Source organism: Aspergillus neoniger (assembly GCF_003184625.1).
Source record: "Aspergillus neoniger CBS 115656 unplaced genomic scaffold BO87scaffold_19, whole genome shotgun sequence".
NCBI classification, from domain to species: Eukaryota; Fungi; Ascomycota; class Eurotiomycetes; order Eurotiales; family Aspergillaceae; genus Aspergillus; species Aspergillus neoniger.
This window is the reverse complement of record NW_020291147.1, coordinates 313,603-335,987: the sequence shown is the minus strand read 5'-3', so window position 1 is coordinate 335,987 and position 22,385 is coordinate 313,603. Positions and strand designations below refer to the sequence as shown.

Genomic DNA, 22,385 nt, shown 5'->3' with positions numbered 1-22,385 from the left:
CTCCGCCTTACACCTACATAGCAGGTACGTAGTTTCTCAGGGTCTGTATACAGCAGCATAGACAGGGCGAGAGGGTACATCATCACGTCGCTGTGATCAATGGTCAACCGGTTGCACTGGACAACCATTTCGGCTACTGGCCCCTTTTGGGTTCCTGCCTGCGAAAACACTGACCCAGTTCTCTCCGTATTTCTTTCGTGCTTCATCCAGCACCGGAGAATTCAGCGGGAATTTTCCTCCGTTCTCGTTGCAGGATGTTCCAACCACTTCGTTGCTTTTCTGCCGGTCACGGCCTAGACTGTCCTTCCCCGGTCCAGCTGATCTGAAAATAAGATAAAGAGGGGGTGCTCTTCCGCCGATATGTGGAGCCTTGGGTAACCCCGGGTTGGGGATATCCTCGTCCTTGTAGTATTCCGGGCCTAAAACCGGATAACCACCGGCGAAACGTTCAACCTGCATGGTCCGGATGACTGGCTGGCTAGTCAGGATTGTTCGAGGCCCGAGGAAAACTTACCCCAACGGTATCGAATCAGCTAGTCCATGTCTGTAGTGTTGTGTTTACGCATATAGTCAGTACGTATCCACTTTCTACTAGGAGCGCAATCCCCAAAAATTCTCGTCATTGGAGTGTAACTACTGTCACATTATAATACATAGAGCTCAATTCAAATGGGTAACAGAACTATTGCAAAAGTCGCATCAAGAAATATCAAGCGTCGGTTCCGTTCACTTGCGGCGAGTAGGCTCCAACGAGCATACTGAACTGTCCTCCTCCTGCGGCACCAACCAGCTTCTTTCCGTTGACGTGCTTGTTTTGGAGGAGGGTTGGCCGTTCAACCTCATCCACATCGCGGTGGCCGGCCTGACGCTGTACGTTGAAACCCCAGCTGTACGCCTGACCGTCTTTGGTGATAGCAAAGGAGTGGTCACTGGAGGCCGTCGCGAAGACAACCTCTTCCTTGATGTCGGTGAGGGGAGTTGGCACCGTCAGGATACGGGGCCGTCCATGCTCATCGTGCACAAGCTCCTCCTCCGGCATGTCCGCCAGCGGGATACCAAGAGCCTTGTTATCCACGCGTCCCCATGAAAGGCACTTTCCGTCTTCGGTGACAGCCACACTGTGGTCCTTTCCACCGCAGATGGAGACGATCTTGCTGTGCTTGCGGAAAGACTTGACTTCCGTCGGGTAGAGAACGACGGCATCGCTTTCTCCAGCGCTCATCGGAACGGCCGTCTGCCCGAAGTTGTTAGAACCCCAAGCGTGAACGCGACCGTTCTTGCGGACAGCGAAGGAGTGGTAAGAACCAGTTCCGATGCTCACGACATCCGACGGAAGCGCGCACTGTCCCGGGATGAGACTCTCGAGCTTGCCGTGCAGACGTCCAGAAATTCTCCGACCAAGCTGGTTCTGCTCCTCACAACCCCAGGTCAAAACAGCGCCCTTCGCTGTCAGCGCCAGGACGTGCTGTGCGCCAGACGCAAGCTGTGTCACTTTCTCAAGACCGGGAACCAAAACTGGCTGTCTTTGGATCTTCGTCTCGGGAGAGAAACCGATGACACCGTTGCTTCCCTATTCCGAGTTAGGTCAAAAGTAACAATAATTCGAACATAAGCGTGGCAACTCACTCTGAATGTACCCCAACCATAGACTCGACCCTCCTGAGTGAGAGCAAAAGTGGCACTATCCGTCGCGGTAATCTGCGTGAAAACAGTACCTTCAGGGAAGAGAGCAGAGTCCACAGCCGTGGGAGTCGCCTCCTTCATGTTGAGGTCAACCTCATCGTCATCAGAGTCCGAGTCCGACTCCTCCTTAGCCTCATCGCCATTCACGCCATCACCGTTCTCCTCCACCTTGCGCTCCTCCTTTGTATCTCTACCCAGCGTACCTTCATCATTGACACCCCAAGTAAGGATCTTGTTATCGTGCGTAAGAGCAGCCGAGTGCACACCACCGATAGCCAACTGCACGACACCGACCGAATCCGCGGGCAGCTTCGGGTTCAGGACCGGACCAGGAATTTCAGACTTTTTCGTCGCATCACCAAGACCCAATTCACCGTAGCAATTCGTTCCAAAGACATATACATCGAGGCGCTGAGTAGGTGCGTGGTTGATGACGGCCAGAGCTTCTACCGGAACGAAACAAATACCCGTTAGCCCAACATTCCGCGGAGCAACATCATCGAACGCGCCACAAAAACAAACCCCAAAACAAAGCAGGACACTAATTTCGCAACGCAATTGATCGATCGAACTCACCCTTCTGCTTCTTGGTCACCCGCGCCGGCGCCGCCGGTGCAGCCCCTGACGTTGTTGTCTCTTCCACAGAGTCTGCAGCCTTACGCTTCCTCGAAGAAGCCTGGGGTTTTGCGCTCGCGCTGGTGTTGGCGGTCTTCTTCACCTTGTCGGCAGCAGCAGTCTTCGAGGCAGTCTCGGTTTTGGCCTTTGAGGCGCTAGATGCTGCGCGTTTAGGAGGCATTGTGTGATGGTGTATTTTGTATTTCGCCTTTTTTTGTTTTGAAAAACGGTAAGGTGAGATGTAGTATGTGATGCCTACACCCGAATTGATAGAGGAATTGGTAAGTAGGCAGAACAAATTGACAAAGTATGAGAGAAAAGGGAAAGAAAAGGAAATAAAAAAAATTGCGTTAAGGGTTGCGGAAACTAGGTCGGTGAGATTATGCGGTGTTGGAGAAATTCAATAGTAGTAACACACCAGAATAAACAATAATAAATATTGAAATGATGGCAGGGATATTCGGAACCTGGAACAGAAAAGTGTTGTGCGCTCCAATCAGGGAGTGTTGTTGGGACGGGAGGCGGTTCCGGGGGCTCCCTACACTGACTAAGGCGGTGATGAGGTGATCTTGGGTTCCCTGTTTTTCAAGGGGCGCACTGCATTAGCGGTCGTGTCCGTCGTATGACAGTCAGGGGACGCGGGAATGTGAGTGTTACTGGATAGTAGTAGAATGGAGATATCCGTGATGTGAGCTGTGTTTTTACTATCTCGAAAAATAAGAAGTAGGAACCTCGTGCATGTGTCTAATACTGTGTACTGTCTAATATGGTTTTGATGTTCCTTTTGCATAACTGTCATTCCTGAGCCGCTGCGCGACAAGGCTCCTTACTTGGGTCGGTGAAATGGGCTTGTATATACCCCCGAGATACTCCTCTATCTATCCAGTATGCGTTTTACTTTTTTCCCTCGTATATGCATAAAATAGAAGTGAAATTGAAGACCGCTTACGCGCCAGGCGTGGGCTTCTCAATCTCATAGAACAAGAGGTAGACCTCGCGCTGCATCCCCAAAACATCGGATGTTTTGCATTCTTTGACTTTCTCGTCCGAGACACGCCACCATCGGTCGTTCTGCTTACGGCGTCGACGGAGCCGACTGCTGGATCCGGCCGATGCTTCAACTGAAGTTGCTGGCGTACTGCGATCGCTGGTGAACGACGCTCGCGAAAATGACTTGCTCCAGCGTCCACCCTCAGTGGAGGATGAGCTGTGCGGGTCTGACACAGGCGATAGGTTTTGCTTTGATGTTGACGACTTCGAGCGAGTGCTCTGGAAAGACACCCGTGGGCTCGATGTCGGTCGAGGCGTCGGCGACGGGGGTGGTTGCAGTTGAGAGGGACGGGTCGGTGACCCTGTCGATGTCGAGATGCTTAAAGGTGCCGGCTCGCTCTCTGAAGACTTGCGAGCCTTTAGCTGAGGGCTAGGCGCCTCGGATGGGTTTTCGCTAGTTGCCCGACTCTGAGCGTACGAACTGAATACATCTGGCGTTGAGAAGGGTGGATAAAGAATATTGCGTCGGAATGACTCGTAATGTCCGCTATGGTGGCTGCCTTTATGACAGACAATTGCCAACAGCTTGTACCATTCTCGGCTCAAGATACCACCCAAAGGCAACCGCTCCGGGAAAGATACTTTAGCTGCGTTCTTGGTAGAGCTGCTGTGGTCAAAGATCGATCGCGAAAGATGAATGGCAATGATTTTGGGGAAGGCCGTTATCCGCATATGCCTCGCAATTTTTCGTTTGGGGGCGAGATCAGAAGCTGGCAAGAATACACCCTCTAAAGGACCTTCTGGGTTTGTGGCGAGGGCCGTCTGAATTTGCTGGATCTCTGCCTCAAGCCTAGCCCGGTCATCTTTGGCGCGGGTCCGGTGCAATTCCTGGGCCTTGACCTCAAGAGCATGCTGCAATCGACATTTGTCGCACTTGAAATCTTCGATATATTCAGTTTTGAGTAAACCGTCAAAGCAGGCGCTAAGCGTGGTAGAGCTCTTTTGAGGCACTTGCAAGGTCAAATTTACAAAGGAAGTCTGGTTAGGCTTGTATTGATAGTGGCAAAACAGGCACTCGATCTGGGACTCGAGCTTTCCTTCGAAAGGGAAGCCGTACTCGTGGTCGATTTCTTTGAGCTTGTTGTCGATAATGGTGGGCAACCCGTTCTCAGATCCGTCATCAATCCGCACCTCAACCTCTGCAGGGCTGTTGGGAGAAGTCTCATTGCCTGGTTCTACAGACTCCGGGCCTGGCGACAACTCCGGTATGGTCTTCGCTCGTGATCGTGCTTTAACGCCGGCGTGGTACTCATCGCAAAGCCTTTCTGCGACAATCTGCAAGAACTCCTGCGCATCCTGCTGACTGCGACTGATCCGCGTCCGATAGGCGTACTCAAGAGACTGGATGAAGGATCGCGCAGATATGGTTTTCTTGTAGATCGGGCGTTCGTTTAGTCGGTCGAGCATCTCCTTGAGAGCTCTGGTGATGCTACCCTGTTGCAGTTCCCTTATCCTGTCCGGCTTCGCATCCCGAGACATATCATCCGGTGGGGGGAGTTCGTTGTATATATCAGAACCGTCTAGTTCACGCCTATGAAGCTCTCGGATCAGGTAGACACGCAGATCACCAAGCCCTGCAAGAGCCTGCAGCACCGAGTTGATGAAGCAGTCATTGGCGGGGTTGGATAATCCAACAATATTCTTCTTGCGGGAATTATCGTGTGACTCGTCTCCATCGATAGTGTAGTTGGGGCCGAAGACATAAAATAGAGCAATAGCCGCAAGAGATGCTCCCGCCGCATAAGCGGCGACAGTGCTTGATTTTTCCTGCATCACCCCTTATACGTGTCGGGTTGTGTAGCTGAGGAGAGCAGGACTGGGGGGGCGGAGAGAAGCGGTCGTCGACGTCAATGCTATGGTTGATCCATCGAAAGATGTGCCATGAAGCTGGGTATTTCAAACAGACACGGAACTCCGGTGCCAAGAAGACGAGCCAAGCCGAGATTTTCCCTCCTACACTTGTATCCTCTCACATATACGCAGCCTTCAGCGGTCCATGGGATCAGATGGGGGGTTTTATCAGTTGTTCGATGGCTATGAGCGGGATAACCGTCAGCAGCAGTTCCCCCATAGAACCGAGGGTGTGGAGAGGGCATGGGGTAATTTCAGGTAGACAGGAGGGGGGCCGCCAATGACAGCGTTCTCACCAGAATAGAGTAATGAGGCGGCTGGTATCCCACTCCAGTGCATGCCAAACACGAGAATATTTGGCGAACCTATTCGACGCGGTAGCCGCAACGGAAGACTTCTCGTTGGATAGGCGGTAGCAGGGCTGCTTCTCTGTTTTCCTTGGTATTCTCGGATGTTTCTCAGCGCCGAGCGCCCGCTATGCTCAGCGCACCGACGGGAGACTTCGGCGTTTCCCACAGCGGTTCATGATCCCCACATTACTTTATTGGTAATTCACTATGGTTCAACTATTCCGAAGATCTGAGGATCAACGAAGAGATCGCAGTGGTAGTTCGAGACGTCTGCAAAGCTATATTTTTAGGTAATAGGGGATGGTTGCAAGCTTGGAAGGGCTCACTCCTGTCGATAGAGCACGCAAATCCCTTGCTGCCTCCTGTAATAGCATGGCGAGGCTCAGTGTAACGAAGCAATCGGATAATCAAGCTAACAACCACTGCCGATACATGGCAGGTCAGGATTAAGAGCACGAAGTCCGAACGAACCCCACGAGAAACAATAATGATGAGCGGGGGTGCCCGGTGTGATCGGGGTGAGAAGGAGGAGAGGGGCACTCGAATGTTCTATTTGCCTGAGCCTCCGCCTCAGCCCGAGTCACAAAACAAAGGAAACTACCACGCGAACACACTAGCACTTGTACACTTCGTGGGAGCCTACCCCATAACGCATGATATTACTTTAACAACACTTTTTGTTGCCTCTATCCTAGTCAATAGTCTAATATCATAACATGCTAACATTCATAAACCATCGAGATTTCCAGGAAAGCATCGTATCAATCGGTACCCATAATACACGCAAAAATCCTTTTTTCAGAAGCCAGCCTGATATTGAAGAAGTGCATCATTTAAGCCCGTAGGGACTCGGGCAAAGTAGCAACCTTTTCATTGAAAAGATCCTCAGCCTGCTTCCAGACACGGGCGTTTTGCCGGTCCTTCAGCTGGAGCAAGCTAGGGAGCAAGGCCTGGCTGAACATCTCCGAACTCTCACGAGGCAGAAGAGACGGAAGGTGATCGATGCTGATCACACTCAGGCCAGCAACCTGGCTTCCGCCTGCCAAGGTGACGGGAACAGTAGGCTTGTCAAAGGTAGTAGTGATAGAATACACAGGGAGAGGGTTGTGGGGGTTGGTACTATTGATAAGAAGTTATACAATGGTCAGCGGAATTCCCGAGGTCAGGAAATGGGATCCTTACGTATCAGCGCTCACATCGCAGATGACCGACAAGCGGCGGTTCGGCGATGTAAGAGTCTCTGGAGTAACGAAGGGAGGGATCTGTGCGCTGAGGTAAATGCAGTTGACGAGAATATCGACATCCTCGACGATTTCCCGGAAGGGACCGCCTACAATAAGTGTTAGTGCACGAAAACAACAAAAGGCTAAAGACAACTAACCCTTCTTGGTTTCCTCGATATCCCACCGAACAATGTCGGAGTCTGGAATACCCACGTCCTTGGCGAGCTGCACAGCACCACTACCACAACGGCCGAGCTGTGACATTGTCAGAAGAGTTGTTAGATTAGACAAGAGACAAGACGAATAACTCACAGCGCCAATGACAAGAATCTTGGGAGAGCGGCCAGACTGCTTCTTACCCTCCTCGAGGGACTTCTTGACCGACTCGATCAGGGCATCCTGGTTGATGTACGGAACCTCACCAGGCAAAGGCTCGCCCTCAGGGTGCGTCAACTGCCAAGCCCAGTTCTTAACAGCCAAAGCGGAACCGGCATAACCGGCGGACCAACCGAAAGCTAAGGCATAAGATCAGCTGCTGTAATGGTACATATTCATGCATAGTTCTTACCAGCGACTCTCCGACCGACATCATCGGTGAGGAATTCAAGATCCAAGAGAGTACCACCTCCCCGAGGCCAGCGGCTGAGGACCTGCTCCCAGCCACCCTGCTGCTTGTAGCAGTGTGCAAAGGAGATGTGAACGTGCTCCAGGGGGAAATCATCCTCAGGGAGCTCCTTGAGACCCAGAACGTAGGCATCCTTGGGGGCATCCTTCACCCAAGAACCTTCCTCCACCAGCGGCGCGCCAATCTGTAAGATAGGAAGGTGAGATTCCGTACGAACAAAAGGGTGACGTGCTTCTACACGCATACCTTGGCAAAATCTTCGTCTAGAAAGAGATAATAATGTTAGACAGGTTCACAAAACCGAGTGTAGAGATGGCAAGCATTAAAGGATACAAGCTGCTAACCAGCCGTAGTGACCCCTTAAACGTCATTGAAATTGTGGATTAAGAAAGGTGTCCCTCTTACCATCAAAAATCCGCTGGGTGGAGCGCTCGACAGTCACTTCATATCCAGCATCCATAAGAGCCTTGCAGGTAGTCGGTGTCACTGCACCATATTAGCATACTAGGGTAATATGCAATTGGCTTTGAGGTCCAATGCTCACAGGCAGACCGAGCCTCGGCGGGCTTGGTTTCGGCACGCAGCCAGATCTTGTTGGAGGACATGTTTGTGAGATGGCAATTGGGTGTTATCTGCGTAAAGTTGATGTTCAGAATCAGAATTTTAATGTTCTTCGACGAGAAATTAATGCTATCGCTGCTGGACCTATGACACAGACTTGCCCCTCTGGTGATAGCGGGGAAGAAGAGTGGTTGTTCCGTCCCGGAATGTGACTCAGCGTGCACTGTCATCGCCGATTTCGGCGATTTGAGATGCTGCGATTACGAGAGGTCAGCCCTAGAATATGCCTCGAATAAAAGTGCCAGAGATGGCTACCATAGGGTTGTTCTCAATGGCATAGAAAACAATTTAGCTTATCATGCTAATCAAGTTCATATTCTGCTATTCGAAGCAATTGATACTCTCATACACAAGAGGTGTCCTAATTCCCGTCTATCTTGATGAATGTCCATTCCTAACGTCATTGAGACAAACAATCGGAGGCTTCAAGGAGCAACCTTAGTGCGACTGCGTGTTCGACTACTGATACCATCCGTCGGGGGCTCTCTTTTGACAGATTCCTTTGCAGTTTTGGATCGCCCACCCTTCTTGTCCCCATTTGTAGTTTGGCCTTTCTTAGTGTGCTTCGCAGTCGTAGGAAATGGCGGTGCGGTCTCCGGCCCATTTTTCTCTGCATCATTCCTCTTCTTCTTCTTGATTGCAGGCTCCGTTGCATCATCAGCGCCAGTTTTGCCCGCTTCCACTGTCGCGGGTGTCACCTCGTGATCCCGCTTCTCACCCACATTCGACTCAGTAACAGACTCCTTGGGAGCTGTATCTACAGATGTGGGAACCTGCGAGCGGGGTTCCGTCTCATCGGTAGATTTCGCGTCATCAACGGTCTTGGTGTCTGGAGTAGGCTTGTTCTCCTCAGCGGGCTCAGTCGCGGAGGATAGTTTCGCTGGAAGATTGGCGCCATTTGTTGGCTCTTGTTCTTCTGAATTGTCAGTACATGACGTCTGGAGCATGAAGGAGAGCCGGACGAGGAGAAACCACAAGGCGAGAAGCATATAGAACCGGACCTTGACATACCTGATGATGTGTTGGAGTGATTACTAGGTTGGGAAACCATAACTGCCCGCAATTGCTGGATAAAGCGGGAAATGGTGAAGTTTCGTCAAAGGTGCCTTCGTCTTGTCTGCAAAACTTGTGGTCGCGAATGGTATGCGACTAGTATTCCAATCAATGAATGAAAAAGTAGCCGAAGATCATCTGCTCAGACGGAGCGGTTGTTGAGAGAAGGTCCGAGAAGAAGACGAGGTGAGGTTGCGCCGTGACGTTTACTAAGGCACGATCAGGGGCGCTAGCCCGATTCACGCGGAACTCAATCTCGGCAGTCCCCTCTTGCATTCCAGATCGAGAAATGTACAGAACCACTAAGAATTGCACCGATGCTCAGCCCGAGGGGAAGAGATAAGCCCTAGCTGCACCGGGGTTGTTGTTAGAGGTAAGCACGCCAAGAAGAGGAGAAAGCATCCCTTAGCGGCAGGAGTGGAGTCCGATGCGGAGTATTAATGCCGGGAGGAGTTGGTGTTTTGGTGTGACTGTCGCAATGACAATGCTGCTGGCTGGCTGGCAGCGAAACATGGCTGACGAATCTCATCCCCTCGATCTGCGCGCTTCCGTTAGGATCCGTGACGCAAATTAGCCCGGTCAAAGAGCTGCTTTGCATGAAGACTTTTCGTAAATTATTCCACAAACGCTGTAGAAGAACGGTTACATCAATCAGGTCCACGCCATGTCTACTCGGAGTAGTCGAGAAAGCAAAGCCTTTTCATCTGCGGATGCTTCATGTTCGACCTTCGCTTTATCCGTGTCTGACACGTGCTGCAGGATACCTGCCAGCCATGTGGCATCTCCCCGCTTCCCCTGGTCCATCAAAAGACGGAGCGCGACCGAGCCACTGCGCACAAATACCTCTCGTAGGCCCACCGGCCATGTCTGCAAGGTGGGCATATCCTTATTATACACATACCGAAGAAAGGGCTTCGGGTCGGGTACTGTAGGGTGGTAGAGAGCCACTGAGGCAGTGACAAAGTCCGTACACACGGTAGCAATCACCCTGGCGTATTCTTCATAGACGGATGCAGACACCACGTTATTATCATTCGGTACTTCCCGACTGACCTGCTGGAACAGGTATTTACCAGCGTGTCGAAGAAGGTTTTTCGTGTCACGTCTGTTATGCAGATCCCCCATGGAGAAATACATATCTCCTACCTGCACGTAGTACCGCATAGCGGAGGACAAGCCACCTCCATATTGATTCTCAGCGGCAAGAAAATCTGTCAGAAGGTTTCTAGCGACACGCTCGGCGAGGCTTCGGCTGATATGGCCATTGAAGGCCCGAAGATCGGCATTGGCCAGCATTTCCAACCAGGTCAAAACAGTATCTTGCATGCCCTCCGCAACCATGAACTTCACCAAGGTGGCAGACGTCTGTCGATGATCAAATATCTTTAACCGATCTCGCCAACCTGATGCAAGCCACCAGTTGACAACTTTGGTCGCTGCGTTGGAATCTTTCATGGCCTTGACAAAGTCATCGCCGGTACCTCTTGCAAGCATTAACTGATACTGCAAGCATTGGAGAAGGTCGCCTTTAGTGACATGTCCTGCCGCTGCCAGTTCGTCGAATACCACCATGGGCTCTGTCAACATTCTCCGTTGTTTCGCATCGCGCATGCCTGACGCATTACTGGAGATGGGGGAGGCCGAGGGGGCTACCCGGAAAAGTGGGTTGTCCAAGATGTTGTGGAGAAGTCTATCAGTCGCATGAGCAGACGAATGGGAATTTTCTGGTGGATGCTCGGCAGAAGCTCCATTACGGTCGGATGTAGAAGGGTTGTTGGTCGGATATTCACGATCGAGCTGGCGACGGAAGGAGGATGTGATGGCATTGAGGAGTTGCTCGGACTGACGAGGGGTGCGGGGAAGCGGAAGATGCAATTTAGACCAAGGATATCTGACGGCCGGGGAGGCCCTCATAGTGGAAAATTATCACAAATGCAGCGCCTGTCGCAAAAAGCAGCTAGATAATAAAAAATGAAGGCTGTCGACACTGGTTGGACCCCTTCTGCTAGGGACAAGTCCCGGGCTGCGCCTTATCCAGCAAGTCACGAGCGACTTTGGCCCAAAACGACGGGCGGTGAGCAAGGGCTGCCAGTGCCACCTCACCACGCGATCAAGCCTGGCTGTGAATTGGAAGGGAGCTGAAGATGATCTATCCCTCAATTGAGTTGACTGGTCGCCCAGTCGGAATTTGAACAGATGTAGGATAAATACAGTGTGGCAGGTGCCGGTCCACCATGAATCTAAAGGAACACATGCCTGGCTTAACTGATTTCCACATTACCATCGTCATAATACTAGCAGTAAGTAGTGATGACGAAATCATCGACAGAGCGAACCCAAAGACTCGGAACGCCCATCAGGCGAGGTGGTACGAGGTAAGTAACAAACCGATTGGTAGGTAGAGAGAGCAGTTCTACCCCAATAATGAGCAAAAAAAAGCAACTTCAATTCTCATCTACTACAATAGCACCAGTAGCACTGTACGTAGCTAAGCAATTAAGTCAGTTGGCAAAGTAGTACTACTACTACTCCGTAGTTATCCCAGTGATCGGGTTGGTAAATTGGAACGCGGTAAGGTAAAGCAGGTAACACTGCCCAGGACCGCATGCTCGCTAAAAACGGGGCGCGGGCAACCAACGCGACCGACCGAAAGTCGCCTTCTCTTCCCCTTCCGTCCCATCCACACCTCGAACCCCATCCATTCAATGAACTCGATCTGCTGCTAAGTAGTAGTCTTTCCCTACTAAACTTTCTGCACCTCCTCCCCCTTCACCTCTAATTATTATTTCCTTCTTATCTTTTCTTGTGTCTTTTGCATCCTTTTTTTATCTCTCGACTCTTTCGGTCTCTTTCTTCTCCTCTTTCCTCCCTCCCAAACCCAAAATCCTGGCGGTCCTTGTGTGCCCTTAGTGGTTCTGGTGCTGACCTCTCTCGTGAGGCTGCATCTCATCATTGCTACCGTACTAAGTTACGACCTTTTTACCCGCTTTTTCTTCCCACTAGCCGCACCTTGATTTCCTCCCTTCGTCCACGTTGGGTCCTCTCCGATTCCTTCATCTTACTTCTCCATACGGGAGAACCATAAATACCAATAACAGATATGTCTGAAGTTCAAACAAGGCCTTCTGCCTCTCGTGGCAGGGTATCTACCCGTGGTGGCCGTGGCGGCTATAGCTCCAGAGGTGGTCGTGGTGGTAGCAGATCCACAAAGGCAGACAACTCAGACGGCGCACCCACCGCATATGAAGACGAGGGAGAGCTTGGTCAGATGAAGAAGAAATACTCGGACACTCTGCCCATGCTGAAGGAGCTATTCTCTGATTGGACTGATGAGGATCTGGTCTTCGCTCTGGAGGATGCAAACGGTGACCTTGAGGAGGCAATTGATCGCATTAGTGAAGGTATGGTTTTCATACTGCTACTTGGAATAGCTCAGGGTTTCTGGGTTTTACTGACGCTACTGCTTCTATTCCCACAGGCAATGTCGCTCAATGGGGCGAGGTAAAGAAGAAGACTACGGACCGCAGCCGCCCCAAGACCAAGGAGGTACAGAGCACTCCCGTCGAGACAGTCGCCCCCTCGGTTCGAGGTCGTGGCCGTGGTGGCTTTGAAGGTCGTGGTCGCGCCCGTGGTGACCGTGGTCGTGGAGGTCGTGGTGGTCGGGCCGGTGCTCATACCAATGGAACTCGCACGGAGAAGCCAGCTGTCGCCACTTCGGTCGAGGAGACCACAGCTACGCCTGCGGCTGCTCCTGAGCCTGCCGCGGCTACCAAGCCCGAAAAGACCGTCGATGCCGAGCCTGCTGCTGCAGAAAACGTTGACGATGGCGCCAAGGAGGCACCCAAGAGCAGTGTGATCCCGGAGGGCACAAAGAAGGGTTGGGCTAGCTTGTTTGCCAAACCGGCGCCGCCGCCTCAGAAGAAACCTGCCGCTCCTGCTCCTGCTCCTGCTCCTGCTCCTGCACCCGCTCCCGCTCCTGCTACCACCGCTGCCCCTGCCCCCGAGAAGCCTGCTGCTGCGCCTGTAACGGAGCAGAAGCCAGTTGAAACCGCCCCGGCTCCTGCCCCAGCCCCGGCTCCTGCCCAGGCTCCTGTTCCCGTCCCGGTCCCCATCCCCGTTCCTGTCCCTGCCGAAAAAGCACCCGAACCAGCTATTCCTCAACCTCAACCGGCCGCAGAAGAAGCTCCTGCCGCTACTCCATCTTCCGCTGATGTGCCCGCTCCGAAGGATGATTTGACGAAGAACAACCTTGCCCAGATCCCCGATGTCTCTCCTCCTGCTCCCACGGCTACCGCAGCTAGCACCGTGGGCAGTGCCCTTGACTCTACCCATCTTGCAGCGGCTGCCACTCCCACGCGCGCTGCTCCTGGAACTTACCCTTCGAGTGCCTTCAAGCAGAGCACCCGCACCCCTGGCACTCAACGTCGTGTGATGGAACAACAGGAAGCTGTGGTCATGCCAGGAAACCATGCTGTGGATCGTGCTGCGGTCCAGTTTGGCAGCATGGGATTGAACGGCGATGCCGCCGATGTTGACATTGATGAGAACAGAGAAGAAGCTGAGACCCGTGCTCAGCCCCCTCAGCACTCCCCTGTTGCTCCTCGTGCCTCGTTGCCTCCTTCCACACAGGCTCAGGTGCCCACTGAAACCCCTGCAGTCGCTCGCCCGGCTCCGGGACTTCCTCCCGTGCCCCAGGTCTCTGCCGCTGAAAACTCCTTCACTGACTTCGCCCGCTACACCGACGCTCATAAGCCCTACGACCCCTTCACCCAGCAGGTCACGCAGCCTCAACCTCAGATCCAGGAGCCCTTTGCCAACCAAGCTCCTGTGCAGCCTACCGTCACGACCGGGAGCGAGTATTCTCCCTTCTATGCCGTCGACCAACGTCTTCCCTACAACTACTACGGCACGTACGGTCAGTCTCAGGATGCCACGGTCGCTGCCCAGAGAGCAGGATTTGGTGTTTCTGGCGCCGAAGTGCAACCGCATGTTCCTACCACTCAGCCTCCTAGCCGCTACGGCCATGTTGAAGCTCCTAACAGTGGCCACACCACTCCTAACCCCACCCTTCCTGGCGCTACTCAGACCCCTACGGCTCAGCACATGCCTGGCCAGGGCGCTCACAGCTACGGCTACGGATACCCGTACTACTCCAACCCTCACTATGCTTCGTACATTGGCCAGATGAACCAGTACGGCAGGAACCGCCCGATGTACGATGATGCCCGGAGATATGATGACCACTACCTTCCTCACAGCACTCAATATGGTTACGGCAGCCAATATGGCCCGTACGGAAAGGCTGGAATGTATGGTCAGCCTCACGCCTTCTCTTATGACCACTCCTCGTCGCCCGCTACAGCGGCCACCTTCAACCAGGCCATTCCCGGTCGTGACTCGGTCTACGGCCGCACTGGATCCGCCCAGCCATCCGAGACTCAGCAGTCGGCAGCCGCCGGCTCCAATGCCTTCGCAACCGGCATGTCGGACGTCTTCGGTCGCACTCAAGGCGGCTTCGGACAGAACCAGCCGATCACCCAGCAGCCTCCGGTGACCACGGAGGAGACGAAGAGCTTCGATACCCCGAAGGCTGCGGGACCCAGCCCTTCTCTTGCCCAGGCTAACCGTCCCGGCTCCGCGACCAACAGCGCCGCTGGTCAGCCTCAGGCCCAAACCGGCCTTCCCCCGCTGCAGGGTCAGCAGGGCCAGCAGGGATTCGGTGGCTACCCTCACCTGAACCCTCAGTATGGCGGATTGGGTGCCCTGGGCGGCCACCAGGCTGCAGCCAGCCAGACCCACCACCAGCCCACTGGATACGGTAACTACGGCGGCGCAGGGTTTGCCAATTACTATGGTAACTCTGGACGCGGCGGCTGGGGAGGCAATTACGGTCACTAAAGGATTATGGCGTTGCATCTTTTCCGGGTGATGAGATTCCTATTGGCTCGTTTCTTTTTCTCTTTTACCTCGGGCGCGGCAAGCCCTGGATTGAAAACCTATCTCCTCTTATATTCACTTGTTAACACTTTTTCCCCTCTATGTCACTCTCAAGTGTGTAATCTTTACTCTCAATGAGAGCTTGGCTGGTTTTACATCTTTGGTTGATCTTTTCTGCAGGGTTGCGCTCATGATGTATTGAATGGAAAAAAACGTTATCGCTTTGTTTTTATTCTTACTTATGTTGCTTGTTCACGGTTTACGACATTTGCCAGTGTCTTCCTATTATATTCAGATGATTTTTTTTCTACGCCACCTTTATCTCCTTTGCTCTCCGGCTTTTGCCCCTTCTCGATTCGGTGTCTGATGAAAACCTTTCCATGGTCTCTCTTGCTCTCATCTACCTTGCATACTTTCCGCTTCCTGTACTACTTACTTTGGGTTCGGTTGGGACATCGTTCATGCAAATTGGCTGGATTAGGACAAGGGATGGGGGTTAAAGAATGCAAAGAATTGACTGGGACGGCGTTGGACCTTGCTTTTTCTTCCGGTGTACAAAAAGTAACTCACTATAGAGACGGTGACGAGGGAAAAGACACAATGGGGTAGCGTGTGCGTTCCGAGCCTGAATCCGGGTCTTTCCCGACACCGTAACCACGACCGTAGCTGTTGACTTGGCTTGTGCTGGGGCAGATGTAGTCTTCAGCTGACAAGTCCGATTCTTGACGGTGATTCCTTCGGATCTTGCCTACATAGCAACGACCCATTCTCACACAGGCTAGTGAAGTAGTACGCGCCTACATGATATATAAGGAGGGCCTCGATGGCCTGGTACTGCAGAGGTATCTAATGGTTTTTCTCCATCGACTTTATCAACTTACACATGTCATACGAATGTTAAATTCCACTGCTACTATCAAATTAGATGTGCTGGGGGAAAGGTCAATTGTATTCATGCCCAGTAGGAAGAGGATGAAAGGATTATAAAGTGAATCTAGTTCATATCTCTTTCCTTCACCGTCTATGCTGAGTGTTGATGGGGAAAATCTCTCTGAAATCAAACCAAATGGATACCACCTATATTGAAGCTGCTATGGCAAACCTGCTAATATACTCGATCATGTAGTCACTTGTAGATGAACTGCTGACTGGGAAGTCGGTTAATACAGTAGTAGGTCTAGAACTCTAGCAATGCCCTAAAGGTGCAGTAACTAGGCGTACGCACACACATACATACAAGGTGGCTCTCATTCTATTGCCTAGTTCGATCATGTCCATTGAAGTCCGGTAAGTTCCTTCATCGCAGCCTACTATCGGGTTGCCCGGGTGTCAACTGGTATTATTCCCGGGAGTTGCCTCGTTGCACATATCCAGTGCCACGGAATCTCCCACTCGCATGCTAGTACACAAGCTGAACATGCCGCTTTCCCTACTGCCCAAGTGGCTATATATTGAATGCCCCTTCCATTTACCTTCCCACCAACTCAACTGTACACCAGGCGTAGGCCGTGACAGCAGCACCACTTCCCCTGGAGGAAGACCTTCACCTCATTCCCTTCACTTCACTTCCAACACTTTACCCCCATCACTTTTCCCTGTTCCCTTGTCCCCATTCACTTCCTGCCTCTCGCTTCCCTTGGACTCGCACTTTCTCCATTCCTCCTCCGCCTTCCCTCCTTTATAATCCCTCTCCTCCCTCCTCCCAGATTCCAGCTCTCTTCTTTCCTCAACCTCGCCTACTCATCGCTCTTTTACCCATCCATCTGTCTACGCCCATCTTTCCTTAGGCGGTTACGCCCATATGCGACACTGCCCATACGCAACAAAGCCCATACGCAGCACCGCCTAAGGCTGCCCACTGTAGATCCCCCTACCTGGCTTCAGCCATCATCCAGAGACACCCTGTTGGAGACTTCCTCCAGTCAGGTAAGTTTGAAATCTGTTTTCAAAGCTACTCGTCTCTGAACCTGCTCGATGATGATTCCTTTCCAGGGTCTTGCGTGTCTGGTCTTCTGAGGGCAGGTTACTTTTCTTCTTCTATAACCCCTCTGCTTATCAACCCTTTTCTTTCTCACCCACACGGTGCCTGTTCTGAGCCGAGGTTTGTTGTCAATCGGGTTCTGCTGGGCAGCTGTCGGAGGTCTATGCTTAGGCCTTCAGAGCTTTCTAAGCTTGAGAGACGTTCAGTAAGAGCTATCGTGGGGTTCACATCTACTTCTCGGAGTCTTGAGGAGGTTCAATATCTTCCGCCTCTATGACGGTGATCACCTGAGAGGCATCTTCCCGGAACATTGGGCCACTTGTGGCTATCTCAACTCTCCACTCCTGGGAGTTTTTGTGAACCGCAAGATTTTCGGCTATGATGAAGATACATCCACGCTAGATGAGCACGGGTTATTACATGCCACTGTTCGGGTCAGCCTAGATTCGTCTCAGGTTGAGATTTCCCCGTCAGTTACCACGCCTCGAATGATGATATTGATAGGACACCCTGTTGGGGTCCTTCTGAGGGGCATTCCCGTACCTCGTTACCCTTTTGCTTCTTATTTGCACCTTATCTCGCCTTTACCCAGTCTTCCTTTTCCTGGATATTTCCATTTTTCCTGCACCTGGAGAGGCAATGCTGCTATCGATCCAGGCCCCAATGATTCGACGGAAGAATTGCGGGAGGCTAGAAACAAGGGTGGACGCGGCTGCAATCACATAACAAATACACTTGGGTGGCCTTCATCGGTCCTACTTGAAGCACTGAATGGGCCATGCTCCTGAACAAGGTAGACTTCCATGATCGTTGTGCTTATTCAGTCGTTTCTAATCTGGCTTCCGTAACCTAGGTCTTGTCGAAATTTCTGTTAGAGCCTGTCGAAGATTATCGATGAGTTGGTTATTTTAAAGGGCGTCGTGAATGGAATTGGAGGATGGTGAATAGTCTATGTTGGACATGTTGTTTGGTCACTTTTGTTCGGTTCCTTGGTGTCTGCGAGATCATCGTCTGGGATCTCTTCCACTGAGCTAATGTTGCGCTATTGCATATGTGGTTTCCTTTCTTGTACCTAAATCTGAGTCACTCTTGGGTGTGCCGGGCTACTTCTCCTTTCCAATACCAATCTTCTACCAGTGACGAAGTATACCCGCAGACCTTGTAATGGGGCAATGGCGCCTTCCTAAAATGACCAAATGCTCTTGACAATGCACCAAGCTCCTCCTTGTATACAAAACACATTGCCGCTATAATCAGCATATGATCATAAAAGCTACTCTCCTTCTCGCGGCAGGGTGCGATGTGAGCATCCTGGCACAAGGTGCTATGATACCACTTTAAGGTGACCATGGATGTCAGTTAGTTCTACGTTTCCTCGCTGACTGTTTGGGGACTCGTTCGGTTGGCCCAGGGAGGTGCCGAAAGGAAAGTGGCTATGTACCCTCTCTAGGATATATACATCGATCCAGCACGCCAACCCAAGACACGCGCGCCCTCATAGCGGATATGTAGAAAAAGAATACAAGCAATCAACTAATAAGACGGCTCTCAACGGAGGGGACCCATCATAGATCAAGTTCCACAAATACTATCCGGTAAAATGTCATTGTAGACAACCCTTCCTTCCACTCATCCTACATTTACCACTTCCCAGCGGCACACAGCCTAATCAAGGTGATAAAGCCTTATTTATCAAACTAAGCGGCAATTTGCAAACAAATCAAGGTGCTGTAGTGTAGTGGTCATCATGAAACGTTGTGGTTTTCCCGCAGCGCCGTTTCGACCTGGGTTCGATTCCCAGCAGCGCCAAAAATTGGCGTGTGTGCTTGATTTGAATTGACTTTTTTATTTTTGGTTTTCTAACCATCTATCTCTCTCTCTCTCTGCATGGAATTTTTAATATCTTCTATAATCAATTATATTTTCAAATATTTTTGTCCCTATTTATTTATTTCCAGATTTTTCTTTTCGGGGAATGACGAATGAATGAATACTAAAAGTACATGATCTTGGTGAACATCCTGCTTCCCTCGTTCGTAGAATGTCTGCTGGCGAGAGAAGTCTGTTCATTGTCAACTGGGATTGTGCAGGGTAAATATCTAGGTAGCATACAACTGATATCTCTGGATTTCTCTCCCAAGGTGCTTGGGGTCGCTAGATAGATGTAGAAATGAGGCAGAGAATATTTACCGTCTTGAAGGGAAAGAATATCACGTCCGAGTCACTAGAGCAAATGGTATGAGAATAGTTTTTATAAAAGCCTTCAAAACTTCTTACCGCCCCACGAAAGCTCCCCAATAATTGGATCATTATATGCTTAATTCCCCAGTCGCAGGGGGATTATGACATTCCACCTAACCGACCAGGTTCACTCAAGCTCCGGTTCGGCCACTCCAACCACTCAGCCCAGCTCGGGCCTAGATGCCTGCTGATGGACTCGATAAGAAAGCGACCACCATCGCCAAACAGCCACAAATGCCGATGCCAGTGTATAATAACGGCGTAATGAGCTAAAATTACCAGAGCTTCGGGCCGCTGCATTGCCAAGTGTTCGGCATATTCAGGGCTGACTATGACAGGCCAGCCCGTAACACCCCCGATATTTTTCAGCGAGGCCTTGAGAGCTGCATTCATAGACATCTGCAGCGCTTGTATCGCACCCCGATAGGTGGAAGTGATAGAGTCGCCCAGCCTAGCCCCTTCAACGAGCCTCAAGAGTCCTGCGCACTCGGGTCCAAGTTTAGTATCCCATTCGAACAAGATTGCTCCGTCTTGAAGCGGTTTCCTGAGGATTGACTCTCGTAGTGATTGCCATGTAGTTGAAGATATCACGACGCGAATACCAATTTGGAGTTTGAGACAACGCACGAATCGCTCTATAAATGTATCGAAACTCGTCTCTTCGCGGTGAACCAAGACGTCACACAGAGTGTGCATGCCGAGAATGCAGGAGAAAAGAAATAGTGGGACATTGCTCTCCTGGTTCAGCTCGAGTCTCCTTTGATTGTAAATTTCCAATGCATGCGTTTGTAGATGGGCTGCATGGCGCCGATACCACTCTCCGTTTTCTGGACGAACTATACTCAAGTGTAAAGCACTCATTGCAAGCATTTGATTGATGAGATAGGGCGTTGAGACGACCATTCGCATCACTTCTGGAGCACCAAGCCAAGCGGTCTCCCCTTCGCTGAGACTGCTGAGGGTGTAGTTCACCAAGTTGAAGAACAATTCAGCGTGAAGCATATTGACGGGGGGACTGTCAGAAAGAGAAGATGGCTGTGCAGGCGACCGCAAGGGTATTTCGTTCGTCACCAGGCCAGCAGGTGACGGGGTTGATGACTTGCTTGACCGCGAATGGGCCGCCCGTATGAACGGATCCGCGTATTCGCAGGAGCGTTCCGAAGACCGACAGTTGGAGCATATCGGTTGTTTCTCGTCGCACTGCACATTGTCAGAGGTTAATGTTACATGTGTACCTGACAATCCCATCAAACTTACTTTTATGTGGCGCCGCTTACATTCTAAGCACCCATTGCGCGACTTCTTATGTGTCCTACGCGGCATCCTTACGAAAACTTGGTCGATTACTGAGAGCGCATCTTCCGGTGCACATGCGCCTAATGTGGCGATGGTGGTGAGTAGTATTGATCCTGCCTGGCGTGCCTCGTGGTCAAGGATCTCCGCCCATGGCTCCAAATTTGGCGATAAGCTTAAAGTGTGCCCAAGCAACAGTCACAACGGGCCCGTAAAAGATTTAGGGTTGCTATTTTCAGAGTTTGGGATGCAGCAGAGATTGGGGCTTTGAAGAGGCAAAAGCAAGCAAAGCCAGCATTGGAGGTTCATAAATCCGCGTATGCACAGACCACTTCGCCTGCCACTAAACCATATCGGGTAGTATCGCCAGGCACGGATCGAGTCCGATACCTTCGAGAAGGGCTGAGTTCTATACGCGTATCCAGATTCTGCGACCCTATCAAGAAGAGATTGTCTTTTTTCTGAGGTCTAGCCACGTGAAATATGGCATCTAAGAGACATATAAGACCAAGATGGATGCAGGATTCAGGTCCTATCTCGCAACAATTTTACCTCCATAACTGGATAACTCGATAAAGGTCCCCGAGCGAAGAGACAAACTATATCTGTCCATCATGGCCAAGCTGGAGCCCTATGTGCCGGGCTACTACCTGTGGAGCTACATGCCCTCCATTGCGGCAGCGGCTATCTTTCTAGTCCTCTTTCTGGGGGCTACCGGAATCCACTTCTTCAAGCTATTCCGATCCCGAGCTTGGTTCAACATCCCCTTAGCCATTGGCGGCATCTGTATGTGTTCCTTGATACGATATATACACCCCGCAAAAGAAAGCCTTATCAACTAATACAGAGCACAGTTGAGTTCATCGGATTCTTCGCAAGAATAATCTCGCACTTCCATACAGCGGAGCTCGGGCCTTACTCTATGCAGAGCGTGCTCATCCTCCTCGCTCCAGTTCTCTTCGCCGCATCTGTATACATGACGCTAGGTCGGATCATTCGGAGCGTCGACGCAGAGCAATACTCTATAATCCGTCTTCGCTGGCTGACGAGGGTCTTCGTCACGAGCGATATTCTTGCCTTCCTCATTCAAGGCAACGGAGCGGGCTTGCAGGCGGTGGAGTCCATGCAGACCTTATCCAAAGTTATTGTTATCGTTGGCCTTATCTTCCAAGTGGGAATGTTCGTTTTCTTCATCATTGTCTCGGTTGTATTCCACAAGCGTATGCAAAAGCGTCCGACATCCGGAGCACAGTCACCGTGGAAGTATCACATGCATACGCTCTTCGCGGTCAGTGGTCTCATCCTGGTTCGGTCAATCTACCGTGTTGTTGAGTATGTGATGGGGTATGGCGGCTACCTCCTGACGCATGAGTGGCCACTCTATGTCTTCGACTGTGTGTTGATGTGGCTCGTTATGGTAATTTGGGCTGCGAGGTATCCTGGTGATATCCAGACAGGGAAGCCTGAGATGGAGCTCCTTGCGACACGGAGCAATGATGATACAACTGTATGAGTTTTATTAGACTTTTCTTTGTACATAGATTGTTATGTGTTTTCAAATTTCTTCTGTTATTGGGTACAAGCCAGTAATACATTGTGAGTTAAGACCGTGACGAATATGCTCGAAATCTGCATTATCCTCAGCAGAAGTACTAATTCAGCAACCGAGCATACTTTGCAGGACCTCATAGCTGAAAGACGCATGAGGGGCATGAATAGAATTGAAGAGCACCGACAAGTGGCTAGTGGATCCAATGTGTAAAACCTATCATACACACAAAAGGTAAAATAAACGAAGCTGACAGATGACTGCCCCAGCTACGGATAACCAACCCACAAGCCAGAAAAGAGAGAACATCTTC

General features: G+C 51.2%; 8 protein-coding genes and 1 non-coding gene across 9 annotated transcripts; 4 read left to right on the top strand and 5 right to left on the bottom strand.

Moving 5' to 3' along the window:
* Positions 1 to 96: 96 nt before the first annotated feature.
* Positions 97 to 2,772, bottom strand: BO87DRAFT_407314 (pheromone response protein; the record flags this gene model as incomplete). Its single annotated transcript, XM_025626063.1, has 4 exons — positions 2,260 to 2,772; positions 1,627 to 2,129; positions 760 to 1,570; positions 97 to 509 (listed from the first exon to the last, which is right to left on the bottom strand). Exons 1-4 carry the CDS (start codon positions 2,477 to 2,479, stop codon positions 97 to 99), a joined length of 1,947 nt encoding a protein of 648 aa, XP_025479006.1. The 5' UTR covers positions 2,480 to 2,772.
* Positions 2,773 to 3,243: 471 nt separating this feature from the next.
* On the bottom strand, positions 3,244 to 8,118 carry BO87DRAFT_360426 (bifunctional saccharopine dehydrogenase/ubiquitin carboxyl-terminal hydrolase; the record flags this gene model as incomplete). The annotated part of the gene is made up of 10 exons (XM_025621555.1): positions 7,942 to 8,118; positions 7,803 to 7,883; positions 7,644 to 7,660; positions 7,341 to 7,581; positions 7,085 to 7,287; positions 6,931 to 7,027; positions 6,732 to 6,879; positions 6,399 to 6,668; positions 5,565 to 5,656; positions 3,244 to 5,126 (listed from the first exon to the last, which is right to left on the bottom strand). The coding sequence occupies exons 1-10, from the start codon at positions 8,000 to 8,002 to the stop codon at positions 3,244 to 3,246; spliced, it is 3,093 nt and encodes a 1,030-aa protein (XP_025479005.1). The 5' UTR covers positions 8,003 to 8,118.
* A 325-nt stretch (positions 8,119 to 8,443) lies between these two features.
* BO87DRAFT_309881 (uncharacterized protein) lies at positions 8,444 to 8,965 on the bottom strand (the record flags this gene model as incomplete). Its single annotated transcript, XM_025619484.1, has 1 exon — positions 8,444 to 8,965. One exon carries the CDS (start codon positions 8,963 to 8,965, stop codon positions 8,444 to 8,446), a length of 522 nt encoding a protein of 173 aa, XP_025479004.1.
* Positions 8,966 to 9,368: 403 nt separating this feature from the next.
* Positions 9,369 to 11,102, bottom strand: BO87DRAFT_70792 (uncharacterized protein). Its single transcript, XM_025629498.1, has 2 exons — positions 9,472 to 11,102; positions 9,369 to 9,417 (listed from the first exon to the last, which is right to left on the bottom strand). The coding sequence occupies exon 1, from the start codon at positions 10,983 to 10,985 to the stop codon at positions 9,723 to 9,725; it is 1,263 nt and encodes a 420-aa protein (XP_025479003.1). The 5' UTR covers positions 10,986 to 11,102; the 3' UTR covers positions 9,369 to 9,417; positions 9,472 to 9,722.
* Positions 11,103 to 11,305: 203 nt separating this feature from the next.
* On the top strand, positions 11,306 to 14,969 carry BO87DRAFT_387400 (putative RNAPII degradation factor Def1; the record flags this gene model as incomplete). The annotated part of the gene is made up of 6 exons (XM_025624815.1): positions 11,306 to 11,371; positions 11,401 to 11,446; positions 11,545 to 11,551; positions 11,608 to 11,642; positions 12,170 to 12,472; positions 12,550 to 14,969. 6 exons carry the CDS (start codon positions 11,306 to 11,308, stop codon positions 14,967 to 14,969), a joined length of 2,877 nt encoding a protein of 958 aa, XP_025479002.1.
* A 136-nt stretch (positions 14,970 to 15,105) lies between these two features.
* Positions 15,106 to 15,430, top strand: BO87DRAFT_70780 (uncharacterized protein). Its single transcript, XM_025629497.1, has one exon. The coding sequence runs from the start codon at positions 15,211 to 15,213 to the stop codon at positions 15,373 to 15,375; it is 165 nt and encodes a 54-aa protein (XP_025479001.1). The 5' UTR covers positions 15,106 to 15,210; the 3' UTR covers positions 15,376 to 15,430.
* Positions 15,431 to 18,713: 3,283 nt separating this feature from the next.
* BO87DRAFT_t158 lies at positions 18,714 to 18,798 on the top strand. Its single transcript has one exon. It is a non-coding gene; the product is annotated as a tRNA-His (tRNA).
* A 138-nt stretch (positions 18,799 to 18,936) lies between these two features.
* Positions 18,937 to 20,783, bottom strand: BO87DRAFT_377225 (uncharacterized protein). Its single transcript, XM_025623493.1, has 2 exons — positions 20,488 to 20,783; positions 18,937 to 20,430 (listed from the first exon to the last, which is right to left on the bottom strand). The coding sequence occupies exons 1-2, from the start codon at positions 20,551 to 20,553 to the stop codon at positions 19,330 to 19,332; spliced, it is 1,167 nt and encodes a 388-aa protein (XP_025479000.1). The 5' UTR covers positions 20,554 to 20,783; the 3' UTR covers positions 18,937 to 19,329.
* A 354-nt stretch (positions 20,784 to 21,137) lies between these two features.
* On the top strand, positions 21,138 to 22,036 carry BO87DRAFT_437495 (RTA1 domain-containing protein; the record flags this gene model as incomplete). The annotated part of the gene is made up of 2 exons (XM_025627860.1): positions 21,138 to 21,309; positions 21,378 to 22,036. The coding sequence occupies 2 exons, from the start codon at positions 21,138 to 21,140 to the stop codon at positions 22,034 to 22,036; spliced, it is 831 nt and encodes a 276-aa protein (XP_025478999.1).
* Positions 22,037 to 22,385: the final 349 nt, after the last annotated feature.